General features: G+C 44.0%; 1 protein-coding gene across 1 annotated transcript in view; it reads right to left on the bottom strand.

Moving 5' to 3' along the window:
- Positions 1 to 8185, bottom strand: part of CDS2 (CDP-diacylglycerol synthase 2) — a 62380-nt gene extending 54195 nt beyond the window's left edge. The window contains exon 1 of the mRNA XM_032351349.1: positions 7834 to 8185. Within this exon, the coding sequence (XP_032207240.1) occupies positions 7834 to 7890 (57 nt within the window). The 5' untranslated portion in view covers positions 7891 to 8185. The remainder of the gene's footprint in view (positions 1 to 7833) is intronic.
- Positions 8186 to 15447: the final 7262 nt, after the last annotated feature.

Here is a 15447-nt window from a genome sequence, read left to right as displayed (position 1 = left end):
AGACTGATATCACAGGGGACCAAGCAAGTGGAGGGACTGGGTAAGAGAGAAGACTTTATAGTCTTCGACAGCCAGGACTCCTTTTTTCCCCTCTAATTATAGGGTGGTTTCAGAGCTGTCAGAGGATAGAAAGGATAGATGGACTAGAATTAGAAGTAATATACTAGAGCAACAGGTAAGGAATCCAGGTTAACCCCTGGTTAGAACCTGGATGGGGTGAGAGAGCAGAAGACACAGGAACCAATGGACTTAACCTACAGCAACTTAGAAATCTGATTCTACCTGCAGAGGAGACAGAAAGAGGGTCAATGTCTAGAAAAAAGGAAGTCAGATTTGAGATAGTCGCTGATTGAGGGATATGCACCAAGGAATGTTCTGGATGTCACTGAAACCACCAGGACCAGCAGGAAACAGATTGTGGGGTGAAGACTCTGAGAATCACCTGCTGAGGAATCTGGGGTCAATGACAGAAATCCTCTCAACATTAGGGACCCAGGAGCAGAGAGTATTGTCAGTAAATCCCAAGTCTCACCAGCTCTTTCAGCAGAGTCTTCATGGAGAAGCCCCAGGCTGGCCCTGCGGTGACCCTAATACAAAGGATTTGCTGACAAAAAGTAACAAAAGGACATCTGACTTTGGAAGGAGATATTGCATCCTGCACCAACAGTGGGCACTCACGAGCAATGAAACTTGGCTCAAAACGCTGCCTCTGCGGCACTCTGGGGAAGAGAGAAGGTGCAATTCACAGTGTACCCTTTGCACCTCTCTAATTTGGAACCATGCACTGCCCAGTCAAAAGGACACAATGAAGTTTAACTTCCTTAAAAAGGTCACTCAACTTAGTGGGCCTTATTGCCACCCCCACTGTTGGGGCAAACGGCGTGAGAACAAAGACCGGGGACTGGCGGGGAGCTGCCTAACGGATCCAGACTACCATCACTGGCACTGCACCACCATGCACAAGGCTTGGAAGGCAAGAGCTCTGCCCAAAGCCCGGGAGCAAATTTGTATTTTTCCAAGATGACCCTGGAAAAATACTAATCAAGAGTCAGGGTCTCTACGTCTTCTTCACAAACCAGAGGCAGTACAGCACATGAAAGGTTGTGCTTTCTCATGCCGAGCAGCCTCCAGCACGGGTCAGGAGAGTCAGGGAGGTTGTCACAGCATGGGGAACACGAAGCCGTGTGCAGGACAGGTACTCTGCAAGCCTAGTGAAAACACAAATGAGTTCAATACAGTCCACCTGCATGGTTCCTAGAGCAGAGGGAAGAGCATGCAAACCAGAAACACAGTAGCCCCCCATGTCTGCAGTTTTGCTCTCCCAGGGCTATTACCAGGAGTCGGCCAGGGCCTGGAAGCAGGTGATCCTCCTGAGGTACTGTCAGGAGGTCAACAGTAGCCAACCTCTAAGTTACTATGCCTAAGTCACTGACCACACTTCATCTCATCACATGGGCATTTTATCATTTCACATCATTACAGGAAGAGCGAGTACAGAACAACATTTTGAGAGAGAGAACACATTCACATAACTTTTATTAGAGTATATGGTTGTAATTATTCTATTTCAATATTGTTGTTCATCTCTCACTGTGCTAATGTGCAAATTAAGCTTTATCGTAGGTATATAAGTCTAGGAAAAAACACAGTAGATATAGGATTCGGTACTATCTGCAGTTGCAGGCATCCTCTGGGGTCTGGGAACATATCACCTGCAGATGGGGGGGGTACCGTATGGACGCTCCCATTCTTTCAGTTTAAAGGATGATTATTTGCATCCTTTTGCAACTGGGAAATTAGTTACAAGATTCATTTTTTGTGCAGTTGTATTTCTTGAGATCAATGGAGAAAGAATGAAATATTTGGAGATTTGGAGCCAAAAGTGGTATAAAAAAAAAAAAAATCCTGAACATTTTCTTCATGAACAGACACCAGCCCACCCTCAGAGCTAACAGAGACTGAATACAGCAGACACAGGATTCAGTGAATGTTCTGAGGAGAAGGTGTGTGGAATACTGAGTGACTGATTATTGCTGGAACAAACAGTTCTGATACTAAAAGTCATCATCCAGAAAGCAGCCTCATGTGCAGCTCAGTGTGAGGAGCCCACCCCACACCAGGAGTTTCTTCCAAAGATACCCGAGCAGCTGCTCCCAGGGATGGACTTCAAAATATATAAACCACCCGTAACTGGGAAAACTGGGCCTAATCAACTTTTTCTGCCCATTTTTTCCCCTCAGGATCTCCACATTACTGATATATATATGAAAGACTCATTTTGCTACTGATAATAGCTATTTTGCTATTTTTCTGATTTTTATAGCCACATAAGAAAAATAGAAGCTCTTTGGGCATGCTTTTAAATTCTGTAAATTAGGGGCACCTGGGTGGCTCAGTGGGTTAAGCCTCTGCCTTCGGCTCAGGTCATGATCCCAGGCTCCTGGGATGGAGCCCCACATCAGGCTCTCTGCTCAGTAGGGAGCCTGCTTTCCCCCCCTCTCTGCCTGCCTCTCTGCCTACTTGGGATCTCTGTCTGTCAAATAAATAAATAAAATCTTTAAAAGAAAATAAAGTCTGTAAATTAATTCTATACCCTTGCAGGCAGCATTATGCAACATAATGAAAGAAAGAGAAATAAGAAAAGCTTCATAAGAATGAAGAAAACCGGGGCACCTGGGTGGCTCAGTGGGTTAAGCCGCTGCCTTCGGCTCAGGTCATGATCTCAGGGTCCTGGGATCGAGTCCCACATCGGGCTCTCTGCTGAGCAGGGAGCCTGCTTCCTTCTCTCTCTCTATCTGCCTGCCTCTCTGCCTACTTGTGATCTCTGTCTGTCAAATAAATAAAATCTTTAAAAAAAAATATTTTAAAAAAAAGAATGAAGAAAACCTTCATATGACCCCTTCTGCCACTAACAAGCTATGTGACCTTGAGCAAGTAAACTCTCTGGGATATGGTATCCTCTTCTATCAAATAATGACCTCTAAGATCTTTCTAGTTCTAATAACCAATGAGAACAATTTAACATTTCAATAAGATATAAATTCTTCTGGGGCTCCTGGGTGGCTCAGTGGGTTAAAGCCTCTGCCTTCGGCTCAGGTCATGATCCCAGGCTCCTGGGATCGAGCCCCACTTCGGGCTCTCTGCTCAGCGGGGAGCCTGCTTCCTCCTCTCTCTCTCTGCCTGCCTCTCTGCCAACTTGTGATCTGTCAAATAAATAAATAAAATCTTAAAAAAAAAAAAGATATAAATTCTTCTAATGAAATATCACAAATGTGTCCAAACACAAAACAAACAAAATCAGCTTTTTTAAAAAAGATTTTATTTTTAAGTAATCTCTACACCCAACGTGGGGCTCAAACTTGGAATCCTGAGATCAAGAGTTGCATGCTCTACCAACTGAGCCAGCCAGACACCCCCAAAATTAGCTTTAAAAAAAAAAAACTAATTAAAAAAAAAGAATTTTAAGTAGTCACAAAATGGGAGCTAATTGAGTTTTTAAACTTACACACTTGGATCAACATAAATAAGAAATTTAAGGAGCGCCTGGGTGACCCAGTGGATTAAGCCGCTGCCTTCAGCTCAGGTCATGATCTCAGGGTCCTGGGATCGAGCCCTGTGTCAGGTTCTCTGCTCGGCGGGGAGCCTGCTCCCCCCCCTCTCTCTGCCTGACTCTGCCTACTTGTGATCTCTCTCTCTCTGTCAAATAAATAAATAAAATCTTTTAAAAAAAAAATTTAAATGGTGGGTTATGTGACAAATCTTGTACCTTCTCTTCCTGTTTAAGAACCACAGTCATTGGGGCACCTGGGTGGCTCAGTGGGTTAAGCCTCTGCCTTCGGCTCAGGTCATGATCTGGGATTGAGCTCCACATCAGGCTCTCTGCTCAGCAGGCTCCCTCTCTCTCTGCCTGCCTCTCTGCCTACTTGTGATCTCTCTCTCTGTGTCAAATAAATAAATAAAATCTTTAAAGAAAACAAAAGAACCATAGTCAAGGGCATCTGGGTGGCTCAGTCGGTTAAGCATCTGCCTTTGGCTCAGGTCATGATCCCAATGTCCTGGGATCTAGTCCTGCATCAGGCACCCTGCTCAGTGGGAGCTTGTGCACGTGTTCTCTTAAAAGTAAATAAACTAGGGCACCTGGGTGGCTCAGTGGGTTAAAGCCTCTGCCTTAGGCTCAGGTCATGATCCCAGGGTCCTGGGATCCAGTCCCATAACGGGCTCTCTACTCAGCAGGGAGCCTGCTTCACTTCCTCTCTCTCTGCCTCCCTCTCTGCCTGCTTGTGATTTGTCTGTCAAATAAATAAATAAAATCTTTTTAAAAATAAATAAATAAATAAAATTTTTAGAGTTTTAAAAAGAACCATGGTCAAGGTTTACTGATTTTTCAATACCTGAAGTATTTCTCAATAAAAAAAAGTTGAAATAGAGCACTTCTCCTACATCTGTAGTTTCACAGCTTTTAAAATAAGATTTCATTATTTCAGTAATTCATTCTTAAAATCACAAAAACACTTTTAATTAGTCACAATTGTCCTCAAACACATTATAGCTAGTGAAGGGAAGGGAAGATAACTGCATACAGCAATGCTGCTTCTATAACTAAACTAATTCTGAGCATTGAAAAATTCAGCAAGAAAATGAATTGAAAACACAGGTCATAGAAGGCCAAGCCCTGTCTATAACACCTTCCTTAAAAAGTGATGAATAGCGAGAAACTACTCCAAACACTCATAACTTGATGTTTTAATCATCTAACAAGAGTGGAAGGTGAATATTATCTTTTTCTATAACACTATATTTCAGCCAGAAACAACCTTAGCTAATAGACTATCACAATGTGACAATTCCTGCCCTACCTCTGAAACACACATATTCATTTAATCCACTGGAATATCCTCTGAAACACATGCTACTTTATCACCTCCATTTTAGGGATGGACAAACAGGCTTTTATAAGTGCCTTGCTCAAAGTTACACAGTTGGTAAGTGGCACCGTCCCTGCCCCTAACGAGTGTCTTCATTTAAACTTTAAACTCCCCTTTCTAAATGATGTCACTATTTCCTCCCCATGCTGCCTTCATCCATCTACAAAGGAAGCCTTGAAACAAGTAAACCTCTAATTTAAGTAGCACCCCAGCACCTAAATACAGCAGAGCCTTCACTATAACCTCTAAAACAAAGTCTCCTGTAATGCGAACCCAAACATAAATTTTAAGATGCCAATCTTTTGGCCCATGTTTCATCCTTTTCTTTCCTAACCTCCATTGGAAAAACACGGTTGGGCGGAAAGAGGATCATTCTCAAAGCTTAAATTCCAAGTTTCTTAAATTTGGCAACAATACTGTGCTTTGGGACTTTAAAATTATAAGCACGGTTCTCAGAGGAAAACATTTCCTTTATTAGCAGTTGGCTTTGAAAATTCCATTCTAGGATGCTAAATATAACAAAATACCTCTGACTTCTAATAAACACATTCTCCACATTATTTTGAAACTAATGGTTGCCTGCTTATTTACAAAACAATTTTGCCACGACCATTAAGCAAATGGAACATTTTAAAGACTCTTTCAAATTTGTTCCAGTTCTTTTAATGAACTGACCTGGTATTATTTTCTGAATTCTTCTACTATGAAATAAGAAAATTCTCATTTCACAATTCATTTCTTTAAAGAAACAGTCTTGTTTTATTCTAATTTTCTTAAGTTTTAACATAAGAATATCAGCAAAGCCAGAATCGTGGAAATTGGTTTTTCAAACTATGAAATAGAGTATTTTTAAAGATTCTATACATTCATCAAAGGTACATAAAGCATTTCACAGTTCTTAAAATGTATCTTTATTATTAAAAATACCATACTTGGTAGTTCAGAAATACTGAATAACAGGGCAGGGGAGGAGCTGAGTACCTTGTTCTGGGCTAATGGACTACATCAATCAGGTTTTTAACTGAATGCATAGCTGCTGTGTTTTAGGGAACAAGCACTTAGTGGAGCTCACAACCCCAGGCATTCTGTCATTGTACAAGCAGTTCAAGGGCAGTTGTAAAAATTTAAGGTACCTTTAGCTGGACAGCTCCTCAAGTTCTCCCTACCTAAAACATGGAATGAGAAAATAATTAAGACTCAACTGTAACTTTTTATCTGGGAGATGGATCCAAGGAGTGGGAAAGGTAAAAACTTTCACCTCACAATCCCATGGAGGGGAGTGTTTTCACCAGTAAGTATGTCTATTACAAATGGCTTTTTTATAGCCCCCTGGCTATTTTACCTTCTTTTGTCTCCCTGTCTTCATAGCTTTTAGGCCACAAAGTCCCATTAACATTAAATCTTAAATAGAGTTACCCAACCTCTAAACATCTAAAGATTCATCAACCAATATATGCAGGATAGGGCAGAGTTCTTTCAGGCCCAACCAGAATATTTAATGGGAAGATAAGAGATTTCAAAGTACCGTTTCTCTGAAACTGACCCCTAAACTTGGGCTGAAACCCTAAATTTTCTCCAAAATGTATTCTAAAAATTAATATGAAGAGTGCTCCTTGAATGATCTACTGTCAACAGCAGTAACAAAAAGTTTGTTCAACACCCTATTATCTTTCACCCCAAACATGCATCCTAGTATAACTGCTCTGTTGACACCCTATCCCCAAAGTTTGTGCTTTCTTCCTTCCTGGTGTTTTTCCCAACGTCCCTTTCCTCCAGTTATCAAAATCTGCAAGCTACATACATAAGTGGGTGCTGTAGGTCTGGGGTAGTCCTGGTGTAGGACAACAGGGATTGGTGGCAACAGCTGTTCCTCAGATCCAGCCCCATGTTAACCAGGTCAGACTATGATGGCAGATCTCCCAATTATTCACATAGGCCTGAAATTCACACTGTTAGGAGAAACCTTCTGGTCTTTAAAATAGCATGTGAACCAAAGAGAACATGTGCAGGACACCCACTGGCAACCCCCACGTTAATTAGGGTCTTCCATTCTGACCCAGGCTCCGTCGGTCCATTCCCCACATCACTGCCACCAAATACAATGCTCCTGAAGCGCGAACTATTACCAAGTCTCAACCCTTACGCTGTCATTCAACGTCCCCAGAACCAACCACTCTCACCTTCCTCAACTCCCCCACACAAATCTTTGACTTCTGTGAAAGGTCTCTGTCTACTCCCCTCATCCCTCACCCCCCAACCAGCTGCGTCCCCGCCAAGATGGCCTCTTTTTTACCCTCCTGCTCTACCCCATCAATGCCCACACTTGAAGCAGGAAACCTACGCAGGGAGTATACCTTCCAAGACCTGCTGACGACGTGAGTCAAGAGACCTCTCGGCTTAATTTAAAGCCCATAGATCTCACTTTCAAGAAAGAAATGAAATCTCCTAAGAGGCAAATCCCATGGCCTTGTCCTGATAGCCGCCTCCTCGCCCAAATAACATTGTAAAGGGAAGCAGAAAGCCTTAGACCGGCTCAGATGAGTCTCCTACCAAAGAAGGCTTTGCGGTGGTCCCGATGTCTCCACACCAGGAAGGCCTCGCGGAGGTGGGGGACTAGAACGGGACCCCAACCAACGCTGCGAGGCAGGTGGCCCCGCGCAACCTCCCGCGCGCTCCTTCCTGCGCCCCGGAGATGCCATCCCCAACCAGTCCCCGTGGCCGGGGTTCCGACCTACCTCCCCCTTCACGCGCTCCGCCAAGCCCCCCACCCAAAGACCCCTGTGCTGCCCGGGGCCGCCGTCGGCCGCGACAAAAGGGTCAGAGAGCGAGACGACCCCTCTGCGCGCGGCCCCGCGGACCTCCGGGGGGCGCCGCTGCCCGGCCGCCCCAACACCGACTCCGCCGCTACCTTGTCCTCGGGCGCCGCGTCCGGCTCGCGGGCCGCCCTCTGCCTCAGCTCGGTCATGGTTGGAGACCCCGGCGCGACGTCGCGGCAGGCGAGCAGCGCAGCCGCCGGAGCGGGCAGCTCAGTGCGGGCGCGCGCGGACTCCGCTCGGCCGGCCCCGCCCCGCCTGAGAAGCTCTCAGGACCCACCACAGCCCGGCCGCTGGCCGTGGAACTCTGCCCCGCCCAGCGCCGCCGCCGCCCTTTCACCCGGGCGGAACACAGCCTGCTCCAGCACCGGCCCGCTCACTCCGCTAGGGAGGAGGGCCCCCGGAGCGAGCGCGCACGCGCACCGCCGCCATCACGGCCGCAGAGATCCACGAATGGCGCGAATGCATCAGGGAGGCGGAGTTCTGGGGGCGGGGAGGAGTGGAACGGAGAAGCGTGCATTGGGCTAGCTGCGAGAGGAGGCGGGAAAAGGCATGTGTTTCCTAAGGAGACTAGCCAATGGGAGCTCCGGCCTGACAGCGGAAGGCTGGCGCTGGCGCCCTGATTCCCAGAGGCAAAAGGAGTAGCCGGGTCGAGAAGCGGCATCCTCCAAGCTGTAGCCTGGAGGATGGTGTTTGCACTGGGCTTCGCGTTCTCCGAGGCCAGGGCTCGTCCCTCACGCATACAGGTAGACACTTGTAAGGCCCTGAAGTGGAAAAGCCCTAGGAGCCCCCACTGTAAGAGAAGACGCCCACGTGATAAGGAAGTGAAACCCAAACTTCAGTGGGCTTTGCTTTGCCAAGCTGTCTCTAGTACTTATGGTTAATTATGCTAGCCACTGAACTAAGTAATCGCTTTATCTCATTGAAGCTGCCGGGAAGCAGATATGATTTTTATTTTACAGATAAGATCTTCCACGGTTTTTCAAATTTCCGTCTTCTGGACTGTTGAAAGACCTTTTCTTGGACAGGAATGCTGCCTACTTCGTTTGCAGTCCATCCCCTGTGTACCTGAAATATACTTAGTACTTGAATGGATTTAAAAATTCTCCTAAAGGTGGGACGCCTGGGTGGCTCAGTTGGTTAAGCAGCTGCCTTCGGCTCAGGTCATGATCCCAGCGTCCTGGAATCGAGTCCCACATCGGGCTCCTTGCTCAGCAGGGAGCCTGCTTCTCCCTCTGCCTCTGCCTGCCATTCTGTCTGCCTGTGCTCGCTCTCTCCCCCTCTCTCTCTCTGATAAATAAATAAAATCTTAAAAAAAGAAAATTCTCCTAAAGGAAGGGCATTTGGGTGGCCTAGTCGCTTAAGCGTCTGCCGTCAGCTCAAGTAAGGATCCCAGGGCCATAGAATTGAGCCCCCCCCCCCCCCCCGTGGACTCCCTGCTCATTGGGAAGTCTGCTTCTCCCTCTCCCTCTGCCCCTCCCTCCACTAGTGTTCTCACGTTCTCTTGCTCATTCTCCCTCAAATAAAATCATTAAAAATATATATATATCCTAAGGAAAAGGAAAATTAGTTAACCAAGGTCTCATACCTACAAAGTACCCACTAGGAATTAGAACACAGATACGTTTGTTGTTACCAAAGCCCGTGATAACCATTGCACATACTTCTGGCTTCCTAAATTCGTTGTTAATACCTGTGTTGTCAAACATTGCCTTCAGCGGTCCCTATTCTCTGCTTTGTGAGTAATGTAAGACAAGTATGAAATGGGGTCCCTTCCCATAAGCATACTGTAATTTAACAAGGAGAGAAACCTGCGCAGGTAGGAGTTGCAATTTTGCAATTTTATGTTATCAGTTTTGACCTTAGCTGTGGGTTCTGGGTACAGTAGCGAGAATTCTGAGAAAAGCATTCTATTTTCTTGATTTCTGTAAATATATTCCAAAGTTCCTGTAACCGCTTCACAGTGATGGTAAACTAGGTGTGGAGGAATTCTGAACTCCTGGTGTGCTTTGTTCCCTACGAACAACATTGCACAAATACTTAGTGGGTTTTGGCCGGGCGGGGGTGGACGGGTGGGACTCCACATACATGACAGACCATTCCTTTCAGTCCATAATATTTTTATAGAAAGCTTTGCTTTTGTATTTTATTTTGTCTTTTGTTTTGACCTTACAAAAGTAAACAGCACAGTGATGGTAATCTTAAAGCTCTTTTAATCTCTAAAGGACTCTGACCACCATTTTGACCAACGTCAGTGGTTACTTCTTCATCTAAAAACCAGACACCTCTTGAGTAAATTACCCCAGGTTTATTATCTAAAAGATGTAGGAAGGATGTAAACACAGAGAACGCCACAAGGTCATCATCTGAGATAGAGATAGAGATGAATCCAAATCCTCACCCCTTAGAGTATGTAATTGTGGAAGCTCACAACTAAAAATGCATCAATCCTTCGAAATCAACTGTTGCCTTTCAAACCTAGCCTAATATAAAAGAGGCTGGTAGAGCACTGCATATAAATCAGTTTCAGAATAAACAGTATGATTACTAGGTTGAATAAGCCCTACAGTTTGGCCAGAACAAACTTCTCGGCCATTGCTCTCAGCCCTCCCAGGCTGAGCTTAAACCAAGAACATTTCTGAAGTCAGTGCTATAGATAATAGGAAGCAGTATTCAGACCCGGGAAAGTCATACTAATAGGCCTTTAGGCAAGCTTTAGGGTTTCTCTATGTATAAACTGTAGAAAGAAATGAAAAGTAAAAATCTCCCCCTACCTCCGGCCCAAAGAAAAATTTTGATCCTTTACTTTTTTTTTTTTTTTAAGATTTTACTTATTTAGGGACAACTGGGTGGCTCAGTCAGTTAAGCTGCTGCGTTAGGCTCAGGTCGTGATCCCAGGGTCCTGGGTCCGAGTCCCACATCGGGCTCCTTGCTTGGCAGGGAGCCTGCTTCTCCCTCTGCCTCGGCCTGCTTGTGCACTCGCGCTCTCTCTCTCTCTCTCTCTCAATGACAAATAAATAAATAAATAAAATCTTTTTAAAAAATAAAGATTTTTCTTATTTATTTGAGAAAGAAAAAAAAAAAAAACAGACAAGCTGCGGGAGCAGCAGAGGGAGAAGCAGGCTCCCCACTGAGCAGGGAGCCTGAATTGAGGGCTCCATCCCAGGATCATGGCCTGAGCTGAAGGAAGACGCTTGGCTAACTGAACCACCCTGCTGCCCCAGATCCTTACGTTACCTTATACTTCCTCCTCTATCTCTGATTTTTCTCTTCTTTTCCTCATATTATCTCTTTCTTCTAGGCTCATTTCTTTCAGTCTTATGGCATATCTTATTTACAGAGACTTCTTTTCATTACATTCCTTTATTAGTTCCCATTATTTTTATAAAGATTTTATTTATTTGAGAGAGAGCATGAGCAGTGGGTAGGGGCAGAGGGAGAAAGAGAAGCAGGCTCTCTGCTGAGCAGGGAGCCTGACGCCGGGCTCCAACCAAGGGACCGTAGGATCATGACCTGAGCCAAACCCAGACTCTTAGCTGACTGAGCCCCCCGGGTGCTCCTCCCCAAGTGTTTCTAAGGGGCAGCTAGACTTGAGACTCACTCTAATACATGATATCACCTTATAAAGAAAGTTGCCAGGAATTATATAAAATAGTTTACAGCATTTTCTCTCCCAGCATTCATTAACATTTTCCAATCAATAATACATGTCTGATAAAGTGTGGAAAATGCATAAATGTATAATGGAAAACATTAAAATCATTAGTGGTACTATCGGCCATGGGGAACTACTGTTGTTATTTATATTACTGCATTTTCATTCTATTTTCCAGATGTAACAATTTTAGAAAATTGGAATGCTACTATTTATACCATTTCTTTTTTTTTTTTAAGATTTCATTTATTTATTTGTCAGAGAGAGTGAGCACAGGCAGACAAGAGTGGCAGGCAGAGGCAGAGGGAGAAGCAGACTTCCTGCTAAGCAAAGAGCCTGAAGCGGGACTCGATCGCAGGATGCTGGGATCATGACCTGAGCTGAAAGCAGCTGCTTAACCAACTGAGCCACCCAGGTGTCCCTATTTATACCATTTCTTTTTTTTTTTTTTTAAGATTTTATTTATTTATTTGACAGACAGAAATCACAAGTAGGCAGAGAGGCAGGCAGAGAGAGAGGAGGAAGCAGGCTCCCTGCTGAGCAGAGAGCCCGATGTGGGGCTAGATCCCAGGACCCTGGGATCATGACCCAAGCGGAAAGCAGAGGCTTTAATCCACTGAGCCACCCAGGCGCCCCTATTTATACCATTTCTTAACCTGACTTTTCTTTTTATCATTAAATGTTCTTTAAGAATGGTATTTGAGGGACGCCTGGGTGGCTCAGTTGGTTAAGCAGCTGCCTTCGGCTCAGGTCATGATCCCAGCGTCCTGGGATGGAGTCCCACATCGGTCTCCTTGCTCAGCAGGGAGCCTGCTTCTCCCTCTGCCTCTGCCTGCCATTCTGTCTGCCTGTGCTTGCTCTCTCGCCCTCTCTCTCTGATAAATAAATAAAATCGTAAAAAAAAAAAAAAAAAGAATGGTATTTGAGGGGTGCCTGGGTGGCTCAATGGGTTAAGCTTCTGCCTTCTGCTCAGGTCATGATCTCAGGGTACTGGGATCAAGCCCTGCATTGGGCTCTCTGCTCAGCCGGGAACCCACTTCCCCCCACCCCCCCGCCTGCCTTTCTGCCTAGTTGTGATCTCTGTCAAATAAATAAATAATATATTTTTAAAATATGGTATTTGAAATGCTGTTTGGTATTCCATTTTGTGATTTACCATAATTTACCGAATGACATTTGTTAGACCTCAAGGTTATGCCCAATTTTAGAGGAATTTTAAATAATTCTGGAAGTTTGTTTTTGTTTTTGTTTTTTTAATGTGATAGACTCCAGGCTTGGTATGGAGTCCAACACGGGGCTTGAACTCACAACCCAGAGATCAAGACCTGAGCTGAGATTAAAAGTTGGGTGCTTAACCAACTGAGTCACCCAGATGCCCCTCTATAAGATGTATTCTTAAATGAGCTTCATCTTGGTAAGTACCTCTGATTATTTCTTTAGGAAACAAAACCCTAGAGATTGAATTTGGGTGTCAATGAATAAATAAAATTTGAAGACTTTCGTACACATTACCAAATTATTACCAGAGAAATTATGCAATTTATACTCTAATCTTCAATGCATAAAAGTGCCCAATTCCTTGATTTCTTCCTAACAATTAATATTGACATAATTTTCATTAATTTGGTAGATTAAAATTCTGTCACCCTTTAATTAACTCTTCTTTGTTTTGTAATGTGGCTAACCATTTTGTTCATACACTTACTAAGATAGAGCCTTGGACACTGCAAGCTAGCTACTTCTGGCTTTTGTTTGGATGCATAACGTCCCCTTTTCTCTTGATCACTTTGAACTGATTCTCTGTCACAGAAACATAAAATGTACTAACCAATACAATGATCTTAGCCATACTGAAGTTTTAAAACTTAGTCATTAAGTAGTCATTCCTTAGTTTCATGGGGATTATCCTTTTATGTTTAGAAGCCTGTAGCAAGGGGCGCCTGGGTGGCTCAGTGAGTTTAAGCTTCTGCCTTTGGCTTGGGTCATGATCTCAGGGTCCTGGGATGGAGCCCCACATCAGGCTCTCTGCTCAGCAGGGAGCCTGCTTCCTCCCCTCTCTCTCTGCCTGCCTCTCTGCCTACTTGTGATCTCTGTCAAATAAATAAATAAAATCTTAAAAAAAAAAAAAGAAGCCTGTAGCAAGATCTCATACATATTTACCAAAAGACTTTTACACATCTTATTGGGTTTATATTAATTTGAAAAAATTTTTTAAAGATTTTAGTTTTATTTTTTTTATTTATTTTTTTTTTAAAGATTTTATTTATTTATTTGACAGAGAGAACTCACAAGTAGATGGAGAGGCAGGCAGAGAGAGAGAGAGAGGGAAGCAGGCTCCCTGCGGAGCAGAGAGCCCGATGCGGGACTCGATCCCAGGACCCTGAGATCATGACCTGAGCCGAAGGCAGCGGCTTAACCCACTGAGCCACCCAGGTGCCCCAAAGATTTTAGTTTTAAAAAGGGGATCAACCCCAAGGTCAAGAGTCCCATGCTCTATTGACTGAGCCAATATTGACTTGAATTTTGAATTTATTTATTTGAATTTTAACTCTTTAATCTATCTGGAATTTATTTTGGTGAACAGTTGTTAGGAAGAGTCTATAGCTTTATTATTTCCTAGACATTTAGTCAAGTTTGATAGTTTACTTAATATATTGTTTCTCTCACTGATTGGAACAGTACCTTTACCAAATGTTAAAGTGATCCTCTTAAAACACAAATTAGAGGGCCACCTGGATAGTTCAATGGGTTAAGCCTCTGCCTTCTCCTCAGATCATGATCTCAGGGTCCTGGGATTGAGCCCAGCATCTGCATCAGGCTCTCTGCTCAGCAGGGAGCCTGTTTCCCCCTCCCCTGCCCATCCCCCCAGCCTACTTGTGATCTCTCTCTGTCAAATAAGTAAGTAAAAGCTTAAAACACACACACACACACACATTAGATCATGTCAGAGATCTTCTGATAATTTCCCCTTGCACCTGCAAAGTCCTATGAGCTGTCACTCCTGCTTTCCTTTGCAACATCACCTTGCACCAGTCTCCGTTTTTATCAATGAGTCCCAAACATATCATCTCTGAGTTCTATTATTATAAGTCAATTATATCTCAATAAAACTGGGGGAGAGTACCCATTAAAAAATCTTCAAGGGGTGCCTGGGTGGCTCAGTGGGTTAAAGCCTCTGCCTTCGGCTCAGGTCATGATCCCAGGGTCCTGGGATCGAGCCCCACATCGGACTCTCGGCTCCGCAGAGAGCCTGCTTCCTCCTCTCTCTCCCTGCCTGCCTCTCTTGCCTACTTGTAATCTCTGTCTGTCAAATAAATAAATAAATTCTTAAAAAAAAAAATCTTCGAATTGTAAAACAAACCACTACCGGAACATCTGCTAAAAAAACAGTCTTTGAATTGTAAAACAAACTATTACTGGAACATCTGGCATCATTTTTCAACATACTATTCTTTTCAGGCTTTCTTCCACTCTCCAAACAGCTAGCTTTTCTGATAAAATTCTACTACCTTGGAAGGCCTTCTCTGAGAGGTCATTGCCATTCATATGCCCTTATTTCAACTGATTGGGTGCCACACTGGTGGAGTTTAATTGCCATTTAAAATGGCCTTCAAAGTAATTACACTTAGGGCGCCTGGGTGGCTCAGTGGGTTAAGCCTCTGCCTTAGGCTCAGGTCATGATCTTTGGGTCCTGGGATAGAGTCCCGCATCGGCCTCTCTGCTCAGCAGGGGGCCTGCTTCTCTCTCTCTCTCTCCCTCTCTCTGCCTGCCTCTCTGTCTACTTATGATCTCTCTCTGTCAAATAAATAAATAAAATCTTAAAAAAAAAAAGTAATTACACTTAGATCTGGCATTAGACCAAAATGTAATTATGTAAGCAAAAAGCAAAGAAACAGAGTAGCCCAGTGTACATTTGTTGTTAGTGAAGCAAATGTTCCTCTCTGGAGTGAACAAATTCCACATTTTTGCAAACGAATGAACACTCTAAGAGAACTAAGAAAGGAAAATACTCACTAATGGATAAACCTATTATGTTTTGATATTAAAATGTATG

Source organism: Mustela erminea, chromosome 7 (genome assembly GCF_009829155.1).
Source record: "Mustela erminea isolate mMusErm1 chromosome 7, mMusErm1.Pri, whole genome shotgun sequence".
Lineage (NCBI taxonomy): Eukaryota > Metazoa > Chordata > Mammalia > Carnivora > Mustelidae > Mustela > Mustela erminea.
This window is presented reverse-complemented; position numbering and strand designations above follow the sequence as displayed.